Source organism: Tachysurus vachellii, chromosome 6 (assembly GCF_030014155.1).
Source record: "Tachysurus vachellii isolate PV-2020 chromosome 6, HZAU_Pvac_v1, whole genome shotgun sequence".
Lineage (NCBI taxonomy): Eukaryota > Metazoa > Chordata > Actinopteri > Siluriformes > Bagridae > Tachysurus > Tachysurus vachellii.
The window spans coordinates 24,525,745-24,545,744 of record NC_083465.1 but is presented as its reverse complement, the minus strand read 5'-3'; the positions used below and the strand labels follow the sequence as shown (position 1 = coordinate 24,545,744).

Below are 20,000 nucleotides of genomic sequence, written 5' to 3'. Positions count from 1 at the left end.
AGACGATAGAGACATGTATTTGGTGCAATTCGTTTTTCTTCCTACAACTAAGTTAATGTAGCCATCAACAACATAACGTTGTTCAAATATGCAAATAAACAGAATCTTGGTGAGTAAAAGACAATACGATACATCAATGTATGTGTGATACACAGCTTTAACGGCTCATTTTATGGTTACGGTCATTTTTGTTTTATGGTTATGGTCATTGCTAAAGTTTTTATAGCAGATATATTATTTACTGAACAAACATTCTATTAGATTGCATTATCCCATACTCCTAGGTAGGCTAGGTCATAATTTGATTTGCGATATTTTCTATTTACAATGGGTTCCTCAGAATGCATCTCCTTCATAACTCAGGATCTAGCTGTATAATAAGCAAACTGTTAAGCAAGAAATAGTATATAATATAGTCCATAAGATGTAGAGCCATGCATGACCTAAATATCTAAAATTCATGACCTAAATATCTATGCATCTTCTATCCAGAAGCCTCGGTTGTGGTTTATCGCTTCAAGAAGTTTTGCCTCCAGACGCTGCTTGCTTTCATAAGGAGGAAGCATGAAATGAGAATGGCAGGTGAGGGACTCAGGCAGGTGGTTCTGGGTAAAGTTAGGGCGTTCCAACACAGTCATCCTAACCTGATCCATCCCAAGGACAGGCACACGATCACAGCCTGTTAGAAACACTGGAAAAAGAGGAAAGAAAAAAAAAATGTCATGTGAGAGTATTATAGAATGGTTGTAGGAGATTAAGGAACTTGTTTAGGGGTTAAATGTTTAGTTTAGACCATGTACATGGAGGAATATTACATCTGAAAATGTTGGGTTTATTTTTGATGGATATAATTGAGGCATTACACACTCTAGTATGTTGCACCGGCATTTTGTGGTCCACCATATTTACACTATGGAAAGCTAGTATGCAGCTAGTATGCTTTATCAGTAGTTGTAGATGTTGATGTGACCTGTCATACTGGGATACATTTTAAAAAACATTATGCAAGGTCACTTCCTAGTTTACCAGATTAGCTAAGGTTGGATCCTAAACTAACACCATTTTTTTAAATCTAAACTCAAATACTATTCAGTATATAACATGAAAAGCTAGCTCACTAAGGCTAATCTATTGAGCTGCATGTGATATCTAGAAAAGCTGTGAAGTCATGACAGGATAATTTGCTGGTTTATTTTAATGAATGTCAGGAAATTTGACTATTACAGATTGATCTGCTTTGTTTGTGGAAACAGATTTACAGGAGTAGCTGAGCATTAGAAAGATACTTCCATGCAGTACTTCCCATGTAAGCTGGAAGCACAATGACTACATCCCTGCAAACATACCAAACTTTTTTCCAAGTTTCCAAAAGATGTTAAAAATGAACTGTACTCACAGAGAAAGGCTTTCTTTTGCTCCTGTGTCAGCTCCTCGAATACCTCCCAGAATGCAATGATAGTCGGATGTCTCTCGTGGTATTGTCCAACATATTTTGTATTCTGTATTAAAGAAATACACAAGGTCTATACATAATAATAACTGGATCATACTCAAAATAAATGAAATCCACCTGCAAAAATACTCTATAATATTGTTGTCACAAAGTTCTACGACTTTATGAAGAACAACAAAGAGAAATATTGGTAAGTTTCTTTGATTTGTAAAGGTACACGTAAATCTATTTAAAAGCCCCATGGATAGGCATGCCACAGTCCAGACGAACTGAGCAAATATGGTGTCAGGTCAACTTTCCACATCCACATAGAACTCTGTTTCCCAGAACACACAACAGCCTACAAAAACAGTCACCCATTTTTACATTTACAGCATTTTTTTCCAGAGCGACTTACATTTTTATCTCATTTTATAAAACTGAGCAATTGAAGGTTAAAGGCCTTGCTTGAGCAGTGGCAGTTTGGTGGAACTTGGATTTGAACTTGCAACCCTCCAATCAGTAGTCTAACACCTTAACCACTAGGTTAACACATCCCCAATCACCCTGAACTACACCTCCCAAAACACAAGAACTCTGTTACTTTCACAGTCACTGAGCTGTTAATAATTCAGACCTGTTCCAAATCACACACAGACTCTTTAAAATGGAGACTTTTATTCTCAGTATGGTTGTGAAATGATGCTCTGTGTGCTTGTACCTAAGCCTTTTCATCTTGTTCTGTTTATCTGGTTATGACATTGGTGTCTCTCTGGTAGCTCTGAGACAAGGAGAAACTATGTTCTATGTTCTGATAAAAACAAAAAAAAATCTAAGCATTACATCTGGAGGAAACCAAGCACCACTCATCCCCTGGCCACTTCTAACCACATGATGAAACACATCACTCTATGGGAATGTTTTCAGCAGTGCTCTGTAGCTAAATTTATGACAAGATGAAGTTATGAAACACTCCTTGAAAAATCGAAAAAATCAAATGCAAGAACTCTTCTGGACTGAACTGGCCCATCTAAAATGAACTGTAGAGATCACAGTGCACAGTGATGCTTCCCACACAAGCTGACAGATACTGAAAGTTTAAACACATGGAACAAAGAAAGGAGGAGGATCCACAGATCAAGCTCTGCCAAGTTTGAATTATTATAACTAAAACTTACTGTAGGTCTGAAATTCCTGCTATGCTTCTTTCCAAAAAAAATAAAAAATGCATCTGTATTTTTTTGTCTGTTCAAAAGACATTATGTATTGATTCAAAATAACGTATCCGTATTTAGTTAGATCACTATAACGAATTGTTTTTTTTTGCAGCTTAATCAGGAAAAATATTTGATGAAATTATGAAATAATGAGAACAATTCCAGAATACTTCCAAAAATATTTATCAGTATTTCACCTGTCTGAATGTGTCCCAGTCATATTCCTCTGTTCCCACCATCACTCCTCTGAGATCCTCCGGTTGGAAGAAGTTCACCACATCTTCATCACACACTTTGTAGAATCCTCTCTTAAACTCATTAAACACCTTCTCCACCGACTTGTTCATTGCGTAATCTACATACGCTTCCACAAACTCCTTCCTGTTCAAATATTTACGTACAACAAAAAGACGGGAATCAATATTTAATGTATAATATATTAACATATACGATTTAAGTTAAAAATGTCACAATTGCAAAAGCAAGTCTAATCCTTCAAATGTTCAAGATGTTTTAATGTTCAGAAAAGTTTACTTGTTATAACTTGTCACCGATTGTCCATTTTTGTGGGACTCCAACTCCACATCAGCACCATCCCAGTGCACCTGAGATTGAAAGGAAAAATACTTTTATTTACTTGTAAATTTAATATAGCAAACTGCTAGACTGTCATTTTATACAATTTGTCTCATACACAGAAAGGGATCTCCAAGTCATCAACAACATCATCAGGGTACTCATGAAGAATGCAATGCAAACCCCTGAAGAAAAAGTAAACAGACAATAAAACCGATAAGTAGTTTGTTCGATAACAAGAAAAGTTTCAACTTTAAACTGAAAAATGAATAAGTATTAACATTTGATAATCCACAAATAAATTCCTTTATATAATCCTGTGTCTTGGTTGTTAAGGTGATTAACTCGACTCCTGTGTGATTAGTTTCCCAAATTTTGTCTGTGTCACAATATATAAAGTATGATGAGAACTGGATATTATATTATATTGGTCTGTTGTATAAGAATATAAGAATACTGCACCATATATTGTATAAAAGCATATTTAGCATGTTTAACACTTTACAATACGGTTACTCTTAGGATTCTATGTAGGAACTAATAAGTAGTGAATGAGTAGCACCATTATCACTGACTGTAGGTCTCTTTTATTACCTATTAAGAAATTCTCTGTAATAACATAGTTTATTGGTAATGCTTGATTAGTTTATTAAGCAATACTAATCAAATCTTGAACTTCAAGCTGCTATTACACACATGTATATATGTTTACAAGAACCCTCTTTGTTCAGATTCCTATATTATTGCACAATGTACTGTATAATATACAGATGCATGCTGGATGGTGCTATTTTGTGTACTTGTCCTGTAATGTTTTGTATTGTCTGTCTTCGTTGTCTTTTGTCTCGCAATTTTTACACTAGGTTGCACACTTTATGTGACTACGACAACTTACTTTCAGTCCTAAACTCTGTGTTGTCTTATGTAGCACCAAATTCCTGGAGAAACGTTGTACTATATCAGCTATATATGTTTGGAATGAAAATAAAAGCTTCTTGACTTCTTTTTGATTGCAATCACATATTATTTAGAATAAACAGTGACACAATTACTGTTGCACAAATAAAAGAATAATGGCTAAGATCAAGCTTTAAGTTTTTTGGAGTCCTATTTGCAGGCCTAATGATAGGCCAATGTAGTGGTGTAGGCCAGTGGCATATACAGGGTGTGTTGAACTCTGCATCCTTGTGTGTATGTCTTTTTATATTATAATACACTAAGAAAATGTAAGCAACAGTGTGTATCTTACTTTCCGATCACAGGGGCGAACTCAGTCATATCATCCAGAGTAGGCTTTACATTGACCAGCTTCTTAAAAAAGGCCAGAGGAAAGGGCATGTGCACTATGTTGTTGCTGTAGAGGGCTAGGCCACAGAGGATCCCAAACAGGAAGTACTGTTCTAATTCAAGTGTTGGCTAAAAAGAAATTGTCAGAAGAATATAACGTAAGCATGTACATATAATGTAAGTCTTCATGAACAAATGACTAAGCATGTGCAACACCCTGTGTTTTGATTGAAATGTATTAGGTACCTTGGCAGGAAACCAGATCATTGTTTGTCTGTCATTGTACATGAACATCTCTGATTTAGGAGCCAAAAGCTCATTGAAAGCATGGATAAAAATTCATGGTACTGTACATCACCATGTTGTCTCACACATTCACATATAAACCCACCCTTAATTACTCCTAAAACATGAAAGCTTTATTCCAATTCATGCTCCCTGTAGGTGTCTACACTGTTTCTCAACACTGACACTAAATACCTGTAACTTACAACACTATATCATTGTACAGTAATCACATTTTTTTTGGCTCACCTCAACAGGAAACCAGATGAGCGTTTTTGTGTCGTTGTACATGAACATTTTCGATTCTGGGTCCAGCAGCATTTTAAATGCATTGTGAAAGAAGTCCCTCTTATTGACGTCGCTCTTCTCGAAGTTCTCACAGTACACCACCTGCGTGTTAAATACACACAATACGGTATTACGGTATGTAACTGATGAATGCCCCTCAAAGGTCCTCTCATCATTTGGATTAACAATAGCACCTGTATAAAATGAATATCATGCACGTTTGCCTTCTATTAACGTTTATATGTTATAATGTTTGGACCATTCGGAAGCAATCATGTGAATTGCAGAGATTTGAATATAGATTTAGATCTCTTATTAGACATTAACCACATTACACACCAGTTTCATTAAAGAGGCAAACAGATACACATGCCTGATCTATATAGTACTATATAATAGCCATTTAGGCTTTTAGCTGATGTGGCCTTCTATGTTCAGAGATCATTCATTTTCAACGTTGGGACTATATGTTGGCTTGTTACGCGAGGTGACACAATTGAAAATAGTTGAACTTTATGCAAATATGGAGCAACTCTGTGCTACCAATGAAAGCAAAGACAGAAGAGAGCAAATGATCTGTGGCAAAGAGACACTGATTTCTCCTTCATCTCTCCCGATATGATGCAGATACACACTGCTGAATTTTATACACATACACTAAATCTCTCTCCAGAATATTTCAAAGTAGCCACAAATAAACTGATTTATTGTAAAGTCTAATGCTATTTGTGCCAGTTTTTTAGTCTTCACAATGAGTTTTGGAGAACTTTTTAAACCAAGATATGCTACATAAAGTTTGTATTCGGTCGTACCTGCAGCCAGCCCTTCAGCGCTTGCTCACTTGCGTTCCTCAGACATTGGAAACAGTCCTCCAGGAGTGCGGTACGTCTTAACTCCATCCTAAATGGTACCTAGAGTTACAGAATCCCAAAATGGGACATCATTAATTGTGCGCTGTTCTACCAGGGGATGTAGTTTCCCCATTATTTGGCAAAAATGTTTACCTGTGTTTCAGCAAATAGTTTTCTTGTGATGAAACTTTATTTGACAAATATTTTGGAAAGATTATATAAAAAATTTTTAACAGGTCTATAATTTGCTGTGGACAAATTCACTATAATTTCGTTATGTTCGTGGATAAAACACTAAATTAAACTGATATAAAAAATATATATATATATCAGATGAATATTTTTTCAACTTTATTTGCATAGTTCTGTTAATCAACTTCAGTTCTACTAAATATTTAAAAATAATCCAGGATTTTAAAATTTTAATTGCCGATTTCATTGGTGATGTCACTGGACTTGCTGGAAAGACTGAACACACACACACTATAATATGCTGATATACTCTATAAAACTCCATATAAAAAAGCCTATAAGCTTTTTTGTAAAAAAAAAAAAAAAAAAAAAAAAATCACAAATTTTACCTCTTCCCAAGCCATGAACAATTAAGAATGCATGATTATATCGTCATGGCCCTTGCAATTAAAAAATGTCATCATAATGGCAGTCAATGGGGCAAAAACGAAGCCACGAGCAGAAAAAAATAAACAAAAATTTTAATCTGATGCTGCAAAAAAACTCACAATGCATCAAAGCCAACATTGTTAGTAATCTTTGACACGTGTTAAAAAAAAAAAAAAATCCAATCCAGAATCTCTCTCATCTCTCACTCATTTTCTACCGCTTATCCGAACTACCTCGGGTCACGGGGAGCCTGTGCCTATCTCAGGCGTCATCGGGCATCAAGGCAGGATACACCCTGGACGGAGTGCCAACCCATCGCAGGGCACACACACACACACACTCATTCACTCACGCAATCACGCACTAGGGACAATTTTCCAGAGATGCCAATCAACCTACCATGCGTGTCTTTGGACCGGGGGAGGAAACCGGAGTACCCGGAGGAAACCCCCGAGGCACGGGGAGAACATGCAAACTCCACACACACAAGGCGGAGACGGGAATCAAACCCCCAACCCTGGAGGTGTGAGGCGAACGTGCGAACGTGCGAAGGCGAACGTGCCCCCAGTCCAGAATCTGTTATACTAAAAATAAGTCATTTTGTGTGTTTTTTCCCCGAGTCAGTGACGTCACTAATGAAATTGGAAATTAAAAAGTTAAAATCCTGAATTTTTTTAAAAATCATCCCGAACATAATATAAGGGTAGGGTTTTGGAACAATGCATAAATATATTAGATTATATTAAGCAAAGCTTCCCAGAAATACATCAGTAAATATCAGTGGATGTAAATACACACCAGAGGTTCTCTGAACTTTAGAAGTCTGTATTTATTCTCCATAGTAAAGACGCAAGGACTCGAGATCAGAAGTTTTAAGGTTTTCTGCAATGAGAGAATTGTAATACAGTGTTTAATATGTAAGGAATAAAGCTTTGCTGTTACAATTATGAAAAAAATACAATTATAGTTTGTCAAATGTGACTAGAAGCAAAGTGAAGTAACAGTCAGTACATCATATGCTATTATGCATATAGACTTTCCTGTGTCTGTATCATTGAATCATTACAAAATGCTAACAATAGAGACTGGATTTGAATATTAAGTCGATTTATCTTACTCAGAAGTTTTAAAAAATAAATTTAAGATTCTATATTTTATATACTATATATAGTATGTAAATATACTGAGTAATAAAATATATGAATAAACACATACTGAGGTATACAGATAATGTACAACTATAGGTTATGTATATACAATGCCGGATCAGATTGTTGCGATCTTTCTCTTTTCTGTTTGTGTGTGTGTGAGTGTGTGAGTGTGTGTGTGTGTGTGTGTGCAGGGCCGGAACTGCGCATAGGCAGAATAGGCAAATGCTAAGGGCGCCGCCCACCACTAGGGGCGCCCGGGCGCCCAAATTATTATTTTTATTAATATATATATATATATATATATATATATATATATATATATATATATATATATATATATATATATATATATATATATATAATATATATATATATATATATATATATATATATATATATATATATATATATATATATATATATACATTTATTATTAATATATGTATATATATTTTATTACCTGAGAAGTATTTTATATATATATTTATTATATATATTTTATTGCTGTAAGAAAGGCAAGTAATGCAAGGTCTCCGTAATATAGTTTTTTTTTTATATAGTTTGTGTGTTTCCAAAATATTTTCAAAATAAGAAAAACAGGACAAAGCTGTGCAGTTTGTTTCTGTGTAAGTTGATGAACAAAATGATTGGAACACAACTGTCTGTGATTCCAGGGGCACCAGGTGAAATCTTGCCTAGGGCAGCAAATTGGCCAGGGCCAGCCCTGTGTGTGTGTGTGTGTGTGTGTGTGTGTGTGTGTGTGTAAGCTATGATAAAATCTCATTCCATCATTCACGATGGCTTTGTATGCATAGGTTACTCACCATATAGTGTTGTTTTTTTTCAAGCAGCGCATTAAGGTCTACAGTCCATAAAGCATTAGTGATGTCTGTCTGTACAGCATATAACTAAGGGATATAAAAATATATATTTAGGACAAATTTAAACAAAGTACCACACCTGACATTAAAACAAAAAAGTTCAGATCAATTCAATTTCATTTTATATGCGTAGCTATTTTAACAATGGACGTTGTCTCAAAGCAGCTTGAGAGAAATATAAAAATTCAGAGTAGTAATTACAAAGTTTAAAAGGAATTTTATATTTATTACTAAGCCTGAGGCAACCGTGGCAAGAAACAACTAGATAATATGAGGTAGATAAAAACGAGATAATATGAGGAAGATAAAAACGAGATAATATGAGGAAGATAAAAACGAGATAATATGAGGAAGATAACAACGAGATAATATGAGGAAGAAATCTTTGGGTGACACCTGAGAGTGTGATTAGAAATAATATCCTTTTTTATAACTGTATACAGTCAAATGTGTTATAAATGTGTTATAAACCAGTGACATTTCCTAATTCATTCTAAGGATTTGCCTTATTTTTGCTAAAGTTGTTCAATACGAAGATTTGTCCGATACCATGTCAAACAGCTCATTGATCTCATTGATGATGAAATCTCCAGGTGTGAGTTTTCTTTGGTTCCTGCAGGAAGCCTGTAGAACACAAAGTAAAGGTAAATGTGTAACTCTGCGAAAAACATTCATTCTTTCACTCAATCTGGATTCAAGATGCCCTCTATTTACCTTGTAGAGCATCTGGAGGACTTGTAATGATGTACTTAAGGGTGAATACATGTTGTTTTGTTTTCCATACCTCATCTCAGATATCATTTTTCCAGATGAAGTTTGAAAAAGTTTCACTATTGTTTTAAGGAATGTTTCGGGAAGTTCAGACCAGAAGTTCTCTGAAAAAAAGATAAATAAACAACACTTACTATGGAATGCAGCACAATTTGGGCCCTTGATCATGAAAGTTTTTAGTGTAAAGAGTTTCTCCGAGTGACTTAATTCTATGGAGATTCTTAGAAATAGGGAGGTTTCCCCTTAAAAGTAAAGAGCAGATCCTAGTAAAGATAAAAGTTATTTTTTAAAGCATTTTGACCCTTAAAAGAACTCATAAGGTCAAAAAGTCTTAGGAGGTCTTTTAAGTGGATTAAGAGTTTCTTTAACAGAGGAGAAAATGTCCAAAAGGTGAAGATGGAGAAGAAATGTATTGTATACAATATTTAATAAAGATAGTGAGTTAATAAGATAATACAGATTAGCTCGTGTAGAGACGCTAACATCTCTGTCACAGAGCCAAAATGCCCTAGCGACAGAAATGATATAATTTGTCTCTATGACATTTCTGTGCTGTGTCAGTAATGATTACTTTTACATTTACATTACATTTATATCATACAGATGTTAGAGCATCTCTAATCACGAACGTCAAATTAGGAGCTCTCTGAGATCATTCTTAGAATCTTTATGAATACGGGCCTTGGTGTTCATTCACTCACTCACTCACTCACACTCATCTTCTACCGCTTATCCGAACTACCTCTGGTCACGGGGAGCCTGTGCCTATCTCAGGTGTCATCGGGCATCAAGACAAGATACACCCTGGACGGAGTGCCAACCCATCGCAGGGCACACACACACACACACTCTCATTCACTCACGCAATCACACACTACGGACAATTTTCCAGAGATGCCAATCAACCTACCATGCATGTCTTTGGACCGGGGGAGGACCCGGAGTACCTGGAGGAAACCCCCGAGGCACAGGGAGAACATGCAAACTCCACACACACAAGGTGGAGGCGGGAATCGAACCCCCAACACTGGAGGTGTGAGCTGTCTGTCTTCCTCATTTATTAAACCCCCTTCATTTGAAGCTATCCTGCGTACGGGTCTGTCTCTTTCCATCCCTGGTTGTGACAGTTACACAGTACATCTACACACATCTACGCTTGCACTTATCACACTCAATATGTGATCAGCTATCATCATATATCTTACCTAATAATCCAAGCATACCCGGATTCAGACTTAAAACTGCAGAAGCATAAGATGCTGTGAGCTTTGTCTCGTGTCCCAGTTCATCCAGCACTCGCAGGAGTTCAGGCAGGATGAGAAAAACCCTCAAAGCCTCCACACCAGCAGCCGTGAAACCCAGAGTGGGAAGAAGATCTTTCTCTACCACCTTCCTAACCTGAAACAGATAAAACAGATTACACTGAAGTCCCAGGCATTGTTGCATCCGTTCAGGTTTAAACCTATAAAACCTCTCCAAAAAAAAAAAACAGCAATCCACATTTTCACAACAAATAAAGAACTGACAAGGTGATGAAGCCATGAATAATTCTGTATGGATGTGTTTTTACCTCCAACAACGCACTCTCCTTCTCAGCCAAACGGTCAAAAGCACTTTTCACAGATTCCATATCCAAGCCAGAGAAGTGTGTGGATGTTTGATAATGTCTATCACAGCTACACGATACACACATAACACATAAAAGAAAAAACAAATATGTTAAAACAAATGGATGGTTTTGCTATTTAATTTAAATGTATGTATCGTTTGTAAAAAATCTGTCCAAATTACCCGTTTATAATGAAGCTCCCATTTATACAAGCCAGGGATGAGAAAACTGTTTTTATTTCCCTATGTTAGTGAAAAAACAGAAAAAAAATCAGTACGGAAATCATCGTCAGATAATCTATAGTGTCGCACAATGCATTCAGATATTAATTAGATATTAATATTAACTAGTGAATATTGACCAAATTGACTATTTTGGTCAATAGTTAATAGAAAAGATACTTTTTCCTTTTTTAATTTACTTTTTAATCTTGCCTGAACCTTATGATGACTTTGTGATGCTTAAGAAACCAGTTTAACATACTGGTTGTGTTCAAATGTTCAAATGGTCTAATAAAAAAAAAGTAACGTGAGAACAGAGGTCAGAGACTGGGACTGTATTCTGTCGGAGCACTAGGGGGCGCTGGAAGTTGTATTGTTGTTTATTGTTATATGATTATGTCTTGTATGAGTTCACCTGTTTCTCAGTACCCCTATTGTTGGCTTGTTATTTATACCCCTCCTTGTGTGTCGTGCACCGTGATTGCCATTGTGTGCTGTCGCGTTTATGTTATGTTTCTATGTTCTGAAAAACTCACTCACTCACTCACTCATTTTCTACCGCTTATCCGAACTACATCGGGTCTCAGGCGTCATCGGGCATCAAGGCAGGATACACCCTGGACGGAGTGCCAACCCATCGCAGGGCGCACACACACTCATTGTTCTGAAAAACTCTTGTTTTTAATTAGTACCATGTCTTGTTTAAGTTAAGTGACATTTTATTATAGTTCTCGCTAAATAAACCATGGTTCATCTCTATCCCTGCACTTGGGTCTGCTCAGTCATGCCACGCCATCACCAACATGACAAATCAACTAAATCAATAAATGAATCGGTCAACAGGGATCAGTGGAGTGAAGAGGTTATAAAGACGACGAATAGAATACAGCAGAATTTATCACAACACTCACTTTTTGATCATCCTCCACTGATTTGATTCACACTCAGTTACCCATCTTTTAATCATTCTGTCCCCTAATGTCACTATCTCCCTCCTTCGATTAGGCTCAGGTTCAGAGTTCTACAGCCCAAAAGAAAAACAGACCATTAGACAATTTAAAATAGTTTATTTATTTATTTAGAATTGATAACGGGATAGGTCATGTCGTATCGTACCTGAGGAGAGCTCATGATAAAGGATCGATTCCCACCAGCGATGATTCTCTCGAGCGTATGGCTGTTACTTGCCACTGTGCATTAATTTTAGAATTTGTTAATTATTCGCTTGCATTCAATTTAAAGTTCATATTGGAGGTTGGTTTATTACCTGGTGGCAGCTGGACAGGAAGTGGCACACTCTGATTGGTTCTTTGTCCATTTCCTAGTTGTCCTTGTTCTCCACATCCAAATGAATAGATTGTGTTTGACAATTTGACCAGTGCCAGAGTGTGATGCCTAAAATACACATCAAGAAAATAATAATATTCATAATAATAATAATAGAATGTGAATGTGAAATTTCCCACGCATTCTAAAGGACATACTTTGGATTTAATCTGTTGTTCAGGTGTCTCTCCAGACAATCTTAATGCAGACTTTTTTCCATGTACTGATCATCTGTTACTGTCATTTAATGTTAATCTTCCACTTTTCAAATCGAAATCTGTACACATGATATCATTTCGAAAAATCAAGGACATTAATTTGGACAGCTTGTCTTTAAGCATTGCAAGTCTTCCTAGGGCTGACAGCTGTTCCACTCCAGATAATTTGGTCTCTCATTATAATAGTAGTCTCCATAATGTGCTTAATATTTTTGCCCCACTTAAGACTAGGACTGTTTCATTTGCTGTTACTGCACCCTGGTTCACTTCTTTTCTCAGGCAATTAAAAGCAAAAGGACGACGGCTTGAGAGACTTTTTAGAAGAACTGGCCTTACTGTGCACAAGGAAATGTATTCATAACATATGTCTTACTATAAAGATACTATTGCCAAAGCTAAATGTACATACTATTCTGGCTTAATTGGTTCTAATGAAGGGAATTCAAGGGTTCTTTTTTCTTTATTGAAAAATTTTACAACACCCCCCGACTCACTTCCCTCTCATTTGTATTCATCTGATTTTTGCAATACTTTAGCTTCATTCTTTACTTCAAAAATTGAAGACATTCATCATCAACTTATGGCCACTCCTGTTTCTACTCCATGTGTCTCAGTTTTACCTGTTCCTACACAACTGTTCTCTGAGTTTATTCTACCCTCAATTGATGACATCTTAAAACTTATTCATCAATCTAAATCTTCAACTTGTGTTCTTGATCCTATACCAACTGTCCTTGTTAAGGCTACTGCTTCCTCTCTGTCCCCTTTTATCATGAGTATTATTTATTCTTCCCTTACCACTGGAGTTGTTCCTTCTCTTTTCAAAACAGCTGCTGTAACTGCTGTAACAGAAACCAGGATTGGATACCAACAACCTTAATAATTTTCGTCCTATTTCTAATCTTCCTTTTATTTCTAAAATTTTGGAAAAAGTTGTTGCTGCTCAACTTCATATCCATTTGTCTGGAAATAATCTATATGAACAATTCCAATCTGGTTTTCGCCCATTTCATAGCACTGAAACGTCTCTATTGAAAATTACAAATGATTTGCTTATAGCAGCTGATTCTGGCTTACTATCCATCCTCCTACTCCTTGATCTGAGTGCAGCTTTTGATACAATTTCCCACAATATTCTTTTAGACAGGCTTTCCACTATTGGCATCACCAACACACCTCTGAAATGGTTTCATTCATATCTCTCTGATCGCACACAGTTCATTCAACTAAAATCATTCACCTCTTCGACAGTTTCCGTTACCTCTGGTGTACCCCAGGGCTCTGTCCTGGGCCCTTTGCTATTTATTACTTACCTTTTACCCCTTGGACATATTTTTCATAAGCATCAGGTTAAGTTTCATTGCTATGCTGATGACACCCAGCTCTACCTTTCCACAAAACCACATTCCAAACTCCCTCCATCTGCTCTTACTGATTGTCTCTGTCAGGACTCTGCCTGGACTTTGGCCATGTGCCTTTTGTTTATGTTTCGCGTTCAGGTGTCTGCCCCGCCCTTGTCTTTTCCGCCCCGCCTCTGCACACCTGTCCCTCATGTGTCATGATTATTTGTATTTAGTTGAGCCACGTTGCCTTGTGCAGCGCGGAATCCTGTTATCTTTATGTCTGGTTTTGTCTGTGTCCTGTTTCGTGTTTTTTTTCGTGCCAGACCTAGACCCAGCAGGACAGCGGCAGCCTGGACCGGCCGCTTGGGAGCATTTTTTTTTTTCCCCTGGACTTTGCGGGTTTTGGTGACATCGGTCCGCATTTTTCCGGTGGGGGACGCCGCTCCGCTTCCGGCTTTTCCGCGGGGGGGCGCCGCCTCACTTCCTGGTTGCTGGCCGTGTCACCAGCCAGAGTTTTGTTTTGTTTTTTCGGTGTCCTGTGACATCGCCCCGCATCTGTCCGGTGGGGGGCGTCGCTTCACATCCGGTTTCCCTGGGGGACCCCGCCCCACTACCTGTCCGCGGGGGGTGTTGCAGGCCCGTGTTTTACCCCCTGGATTTTTTTTTCTGTTCTGTGGAGGGTTTTGTTTTTTCCCCGCCCTCCCTCCCCCCCTTTCCTGGTTCTGAGTGGTGGGTTTCCTGGTTCTGAGTGGTGCGTCGGGGGTTGTGCTCGGCCCTCCTGTTCGGCTGTGGACGTCGCTCGGCCCTCCTGTTTGGCTATGGACATCGCTCGGCCACTCTGGCTGCGCCGCCGTGTGCCTTGCTCCCCCCACCTGCCTCGCCATGTGCCTTGCTCCCCCCCACCTGCCTCGCCGTGTGCCTTGCTCCCCCCACCTGCCTCGCCGTGTGCCTTGCTCCCCCCACCTGCCTCGCCGTGTGCCTTGCTCCCCCAACCTGCCTCGCCGTGTGCCTTGTTCCCCCCTCCCGGACCCGTCAGGACTGTCAGGACGGATTGGCGCGTCAGGAGCCGTGCCTTGAGGGGGGGTACTGTCAGGACTCTGCCTGGACTTTGGCCATGTGCCTTTTGTTTATGTTTCGTGTTCACGTGTCTGCCCCGCCCTTGTCTTTTCCGCCCCGCCTCTGCACACCTGTCCCTCATGTGTCATGATTATTTGTATTATTTAGTTGAGCCGCGTTGCCTTGTGCAACGCGGAATCCTGTTGTCTTTATGTCTGGTTTTGTCTGTGTCCTGTTTCGTGGTTTTTTTAGTTATTAAATCCCTTTTTCTGTTTAGCTGTCCTGCATTTGGGTCCATTTTTACCCCCTGACAGTCTCATTGACATAAAATCATGGTTTTCAGCAAATTTTCTTAAACTAAATAGTAATAAAACAGAATTTCTCATTATAGGCACCAAATCTGTGCTTAACAAATTCTCAAATTTTCTTATTTCCATTGATGAATCTCTCATAGCTCCCTCATCTCAGGTTAAGAGTCTTGGTGTCATCTTTGATAGTACCCTTTCTTTTACCTCTCATGTAAATAATGTTACTCGGGCTGCATACTTTCACCTTTGAAATATCAATAGGCTTCGCTCCTTTCTCATGACCCAATCAACCACCACTCTTATTCACAGTCTAGTAACCTCCCGGCTTGACTACTGTAATTCCCTTCTTATTGGGCTTCCTCACAAAACCCTTCATAAGCTGCAACTTGTTCAAAATTCTTCTGCCCGCATTATTACTCGTACTTCCTCTATCCATCATATTAAACCTGTTCTGGAACAGCATTCTTCTTCTAACATTTAAAGCTATCCACAATCTTGCACCTTCATATCTTCTTGATCTTCTTCATACTCCAAAACAAACTCGTACTCTTAGATCTTCTTCTTCCACTCATTTCATTGTTCCTTCTGTCCGTCTTGTAACTATGGGGAATAGAGCTTTCAGTTACTCTGCACCTCAGCTCTGGAACTCACTTCCATCTGAACTCCGTATTATTGATTCTCTTTCATTATTTAAATCTCAGCTTAAAACTCATCTGTTTAGTTTAGCTTATTCTACACCATAATTTGTACTGCTTGTCTAATTTGTATCGCAATGTAGCTATTCAATTTTGATTGTCTTTGTTGTTTTTTTGTACGGTGACCTTGAGTGTTCAGAAAGGCGCCTTTAAATAAAATGTATTATTATTATTATTATTATTATTATTAGAAAGTGCATGCAGTACAGTAATATAAAATAAAGAACTTGACAGAGTTACGTTTGATCTCCTAATTTTAAGAAACTTTTTTAAATTAATACAGTGTGCAATTTACTAATATTCATTCATTCATTCATTTTCTACCGCTTATCCGAACTACCTCGGGTCACGGGGAGCCTGTGCCTATCTCAGGCGTCATTGGGCATCAAGGCAGGATACACCCTGGACAGAGTGCCAACCCATCGCAGGGCACACACACACACTCTCATTCACTCACACAATCACACACTAGGGACAATTTTCCAGATATACCAATCAACCTACCATGCATGTCTTTGGACCGGGGGAGGAAACTGGAGTACACGGAGGAATCCCCGAGGCACCGGGGAGAACATGCAAACTCCACTCACACAAGGTGGAGGTGGGAATCGAACCCCGACCCTGGAGGTGTGAGGCGAATGTGCTAACCACTAAGCCACCGTGCCCCCTTACTAATATTCAATTCTGTTCAATTTATTTGAATAGCACTTTTAACAATAGAAACTGTTTCAAAGCAGCTTTACAGAAGTATAGAAAGAGAATAAAAAATATATACTGTAGTTTATTATTAAGTTACTATATCTTTCTAGTGATCAAGCCTGAGGTGACGGTGGTGAGGAAAAACGCCCTGAGATGATATGAGGAAGAAACCTTGATAGGAACCAGACCAAGAAGTGAGTAAATGTAAATAATCTCCTTTCTACAACAGTTTGTAGCTGAGTGGAATTAAACAACCAATTGCTCATGAGGAACTAAGAGGTCACTGCAATTTCTGAGTTCACCACAGACCAAACACTAATTTCTTCCTGCCGAAGTCTTCAAATGATCGCCGATGAAGACCTGAACACAATGCAACATTGCTTAAAGAAGGCGTGACAGTCTCCGGGTGGCCCCATCCACAGCAATCCCATGGGTCACTGGCTGTCCATACAGATCTATCTCCAGCAGAGTGCACACCAGGCGACAAGACTCCAACCATTGTTAGAGTGTCAGGGTTGATGAAGTAGGTCCGGGAGAAGAAGCAATCACACCACTAATACTAATACTAATACTTATAGCAAAATCATTTCAAACTGCACATATAGCATTTCAGGTTCCTCAAATTCAGTTATAACTGAAATAGCGACTTTACACACCTCCCACATGCAATTTGAGACACATTTAAACCCCAGAGCTCGGACACCACACGTGGCTGAAGTTCATCTTGTAATGAATTATGACCAAGCTGTCCAAAACGGCCTGATCCGAATGTGAAAACTGTTCCTCCCTGGAATGAAAAAAGCGCTAATGTTAAAAAAAAAATGCTGTGGTAAAAAAAAAAAAAAAAAAAAAAATGGTTCTCACCAATCAGAATCAGAACAGTGGTGTGTGTCATGGACGGCTCGTACCGTTTGTCTTATGTTTTCTGTCGTATTTTTAGTTGACTGTTTTTTCACTAGTGTTTTTGCTGTCTGAAAATGTAATTATTTTCCTTAATAAAATCCCCGTCTCCCATTTTATCCTGCATTTGGGTCTGATTCTGTTCCTATGGACTTCACCCACGATTCCTGACACCGTGGTAAAATGTTATGAAACTGAAGAAAGTTTGGCCCTCGATGCACCTGTCACGATGTTGGACAAAGGTGAATGAGGATCCAAATGCAGTTTTAGACTTTACTGAACCAAAACAAGAAACAGGCAAACAAACAGAGCAGAATACAGAGCACACAGGAGACGGGAACATTAACACCATCTTACAACAACAACCAACACCAGGGAAGTGAACAAACAGAGTATATATAGCTGACAGGAACCAATGACAAAGCGGAACTAATTAGAGACAAAGACAACACACCTTAAGGGAGAAGGAGTACAATTAATGTCCATGGAAACCAAAGAGTGGGCGGAGCAAACAATTAACAACCGGGAAAGACAGCAGACAGAAACAGGACAGAAACACAGACAGACTCATTACAGAGCCCCCCCCCAGGAGTGGATTCCAGACACTCCAACGCAGAACCAGAGGGTGGTGGAGCAGAGGCGGGAAGGCAGGCCAGGTCCATGTGGCAGCAGAGGGCAGGGCAGAGCTGGCAAAGCTGGAGGCCAGGGCGGAGCCGGCAGAGCAGGAGGCCAGGGCGGAGCCGGCAGAGCAGGAGGCCAGGGCGGGGCTGGAGACCAGGGTGGCGTCGCAGGCAGAGTCAGCGACCAGAGCAGGAATGAAGGCCAGGGTGGCGCCGCAGACAGAGCCAGCGACCAGAGCAGGACTGGAGACCAGGGTGGTGCTGCAGGCAGAGCCAGCGACCAGAGCAGGACTGGAGACCAGGGTGGTGCCGCAGGCAGAGCCAGCGACCAGAGCAGGACTGGAGACCAGGGTGGCGCCGCAGGCAGAGCCAGCGACCAGAACAGAGTTGGCGGCCAGGGTGGGGCTGGAGGCGCTTTGAACCTATAAGTCGACCTGGTCGGTCCGGCTGGCTCGGTTGACCCGGTCGGTTCCGTCGACCTGATCGGTCCGGCTGGTTCTGTCGACCCGGGCGGTTCCGTCGACCTGATCGGTCCGGCTGGTTCTGTCGACCCGGGCGGTTCCGTCGACCTGATCGGTCCGGCTGGTTCTGTCGACCCGGTCGGTTCCGTCGACCTGATCGGTCCGGCTGGTTCTGTCGACCCGGTCGGTTCCGTCGACCCGATCGGTCCGGCTGGTTCTGTCGACCCAGTCGGTTCCGTCGACCCGGTCGGATCCGGTGTCTCAGCAGGTTCAGGTGCGTCGGCGGGTTCGGATGCTTCAGGTGCCTTAGGTGCTCCAGCCGGTGCCGTAGGGATGCCGGGCCTCACCCGAGCTTTCCGGTCTGGCACCCATGTGGACGGGTTTGGTCACCGGCGTACACAGGCCTGGGTCGGGTCGAGGTACCGTAGGGGCCTCGGGCGTCCGTGGCTGGCCTGGCTCCGCAGCCCACAGAACCCGATGCCTACTGCCCCCCCAAAAAATATTTAGGGCCGGTGTCCGACTCTGTCCTGTGCACGGTTAGGGAGGACCCGCCCAGGAGCAACGCTACGTTGGCCAGGTCCGTGAAAGGCCCCAACTCTCGGCCCAATGGCACTAGGTAGCGCAGCCCATCCTCCAAACCATGCCGGAACAGGTCCTTGAGGGCCCTCTCCCCAAAATCCACCTGATTGGAAAAAGTCCAGGAACACCTCTACATATTCCTCCAGTGGGGAATCCCCCTGACATAAACGGAACATAATCTCTGCTGGATCCATGTGGTTGGTCGTTCTGTCACAATGTTGGACAAAGGCGAATGAGGATCCAAATGCAGTTTTAGACTTTACTGAACCAAAACAAGAAACAGGCAAACAAACAGAGCAGAATACAGAGCACACAGGAGACGGGAACATTAACACCAACTTACAACAACGACCAACACCAGGGAAGTGAACAAACAGAGTATATATAGCTGACAGGAACCAATGACAAAGCGGAACTAATTAGAGACAAAGACAACACACCTGAAGGAGAGAAGGAGTACAATTAATGTCCATGGAAACCAAAGAGTGGGCGGAGCAAACAATTAACAACCGGGAAAGACAGCAGACAGAAACAGGACAGAAACACAGACAGACTCATTACAGCACCTTAAGGGGGATTAAAAGAGCAAAATATTTCTATGTGTT

At 40.1% G+C, this 20,000-nt stretch overlaps 1 protein-coding gene across 1 annotated transcript in view; it reads right to left on the bottom strand.

Annotated features, from left to right (window-relative positions):
* LOC132847612 (probable E3 ubiquitin-protein ligase HERC4) overlaps positions 1–20,000 on the bottom strand; it is a 23,888-nt gene that overhangs the window by 701 nt on the left and 3,187 nt on the right. The window contains exons 6-24 of the mRNA XM_060873064.1: positions 17,492–17,622; positions 12,458–12,585; positions 12,307–12,380; positions 12,102–12,211; positions 11,152–11,211; positions 10,931–11,036; positions 10,566–10,758; positions 9,304–9,464; positions 9,139–9,213; positions 8,533–8,616; positions 7,356–7,439; positions 5,898–5,996; positions 5,047–5,187; positions 4,475–4,641; positions 3,344–3,410; positions 3,184–3,254; positions 2,847–3,030; positions 1,397–1,499; positions 1–691 (exon numbers count right to left, since the gene is read on the bottom strand). The exon at positions 1–691 is cut by the window's left edge and continues 701 nt beyond it. Coding sequence (XP_060729047.1) covers positions 474–691; positions 1,397–1,499; positions 2,847–3,030; positions 3,184–3,254; positions 3,344–3,410; positions 4,475–4,641; positions 5,047–5,187; positions 5,898–5,996; positions 7,356–7,439; positions 8,533–8,616; positions 9,139–9,213; positions 9,304–9,464; positions 10,566–10,758; positions 10,931–11,036; positions 11,152–11,211; positions 12,102–12,211; positions 12,307–12,380; positions 12,458–12,585; positions 17,492–17,622 — 2,256 coding nt within the window. The 3' untranslated portion in view covers positions 1–473. The remainder of the gene's footprint in view (positions 692–1,396; positions 1,500–2,846; positions 3,031–3,183; positions 3,255–3,343; positions 3,411–4,474; positions 4,642–5,046; positions 5,188–5,897; positions 5,997–7,355; positions 7,440–8,532; positions 8,617–9,138; positions 9,214–9,303; positions 9,465–10,565; positions 10,759–10,930; positions 11,037–11,151; positions 11,212–12,101; positions 12,212–12,306; positions 12,381–12,457; positions 12,586–17,491; positions 17,623–20,000) is intronic.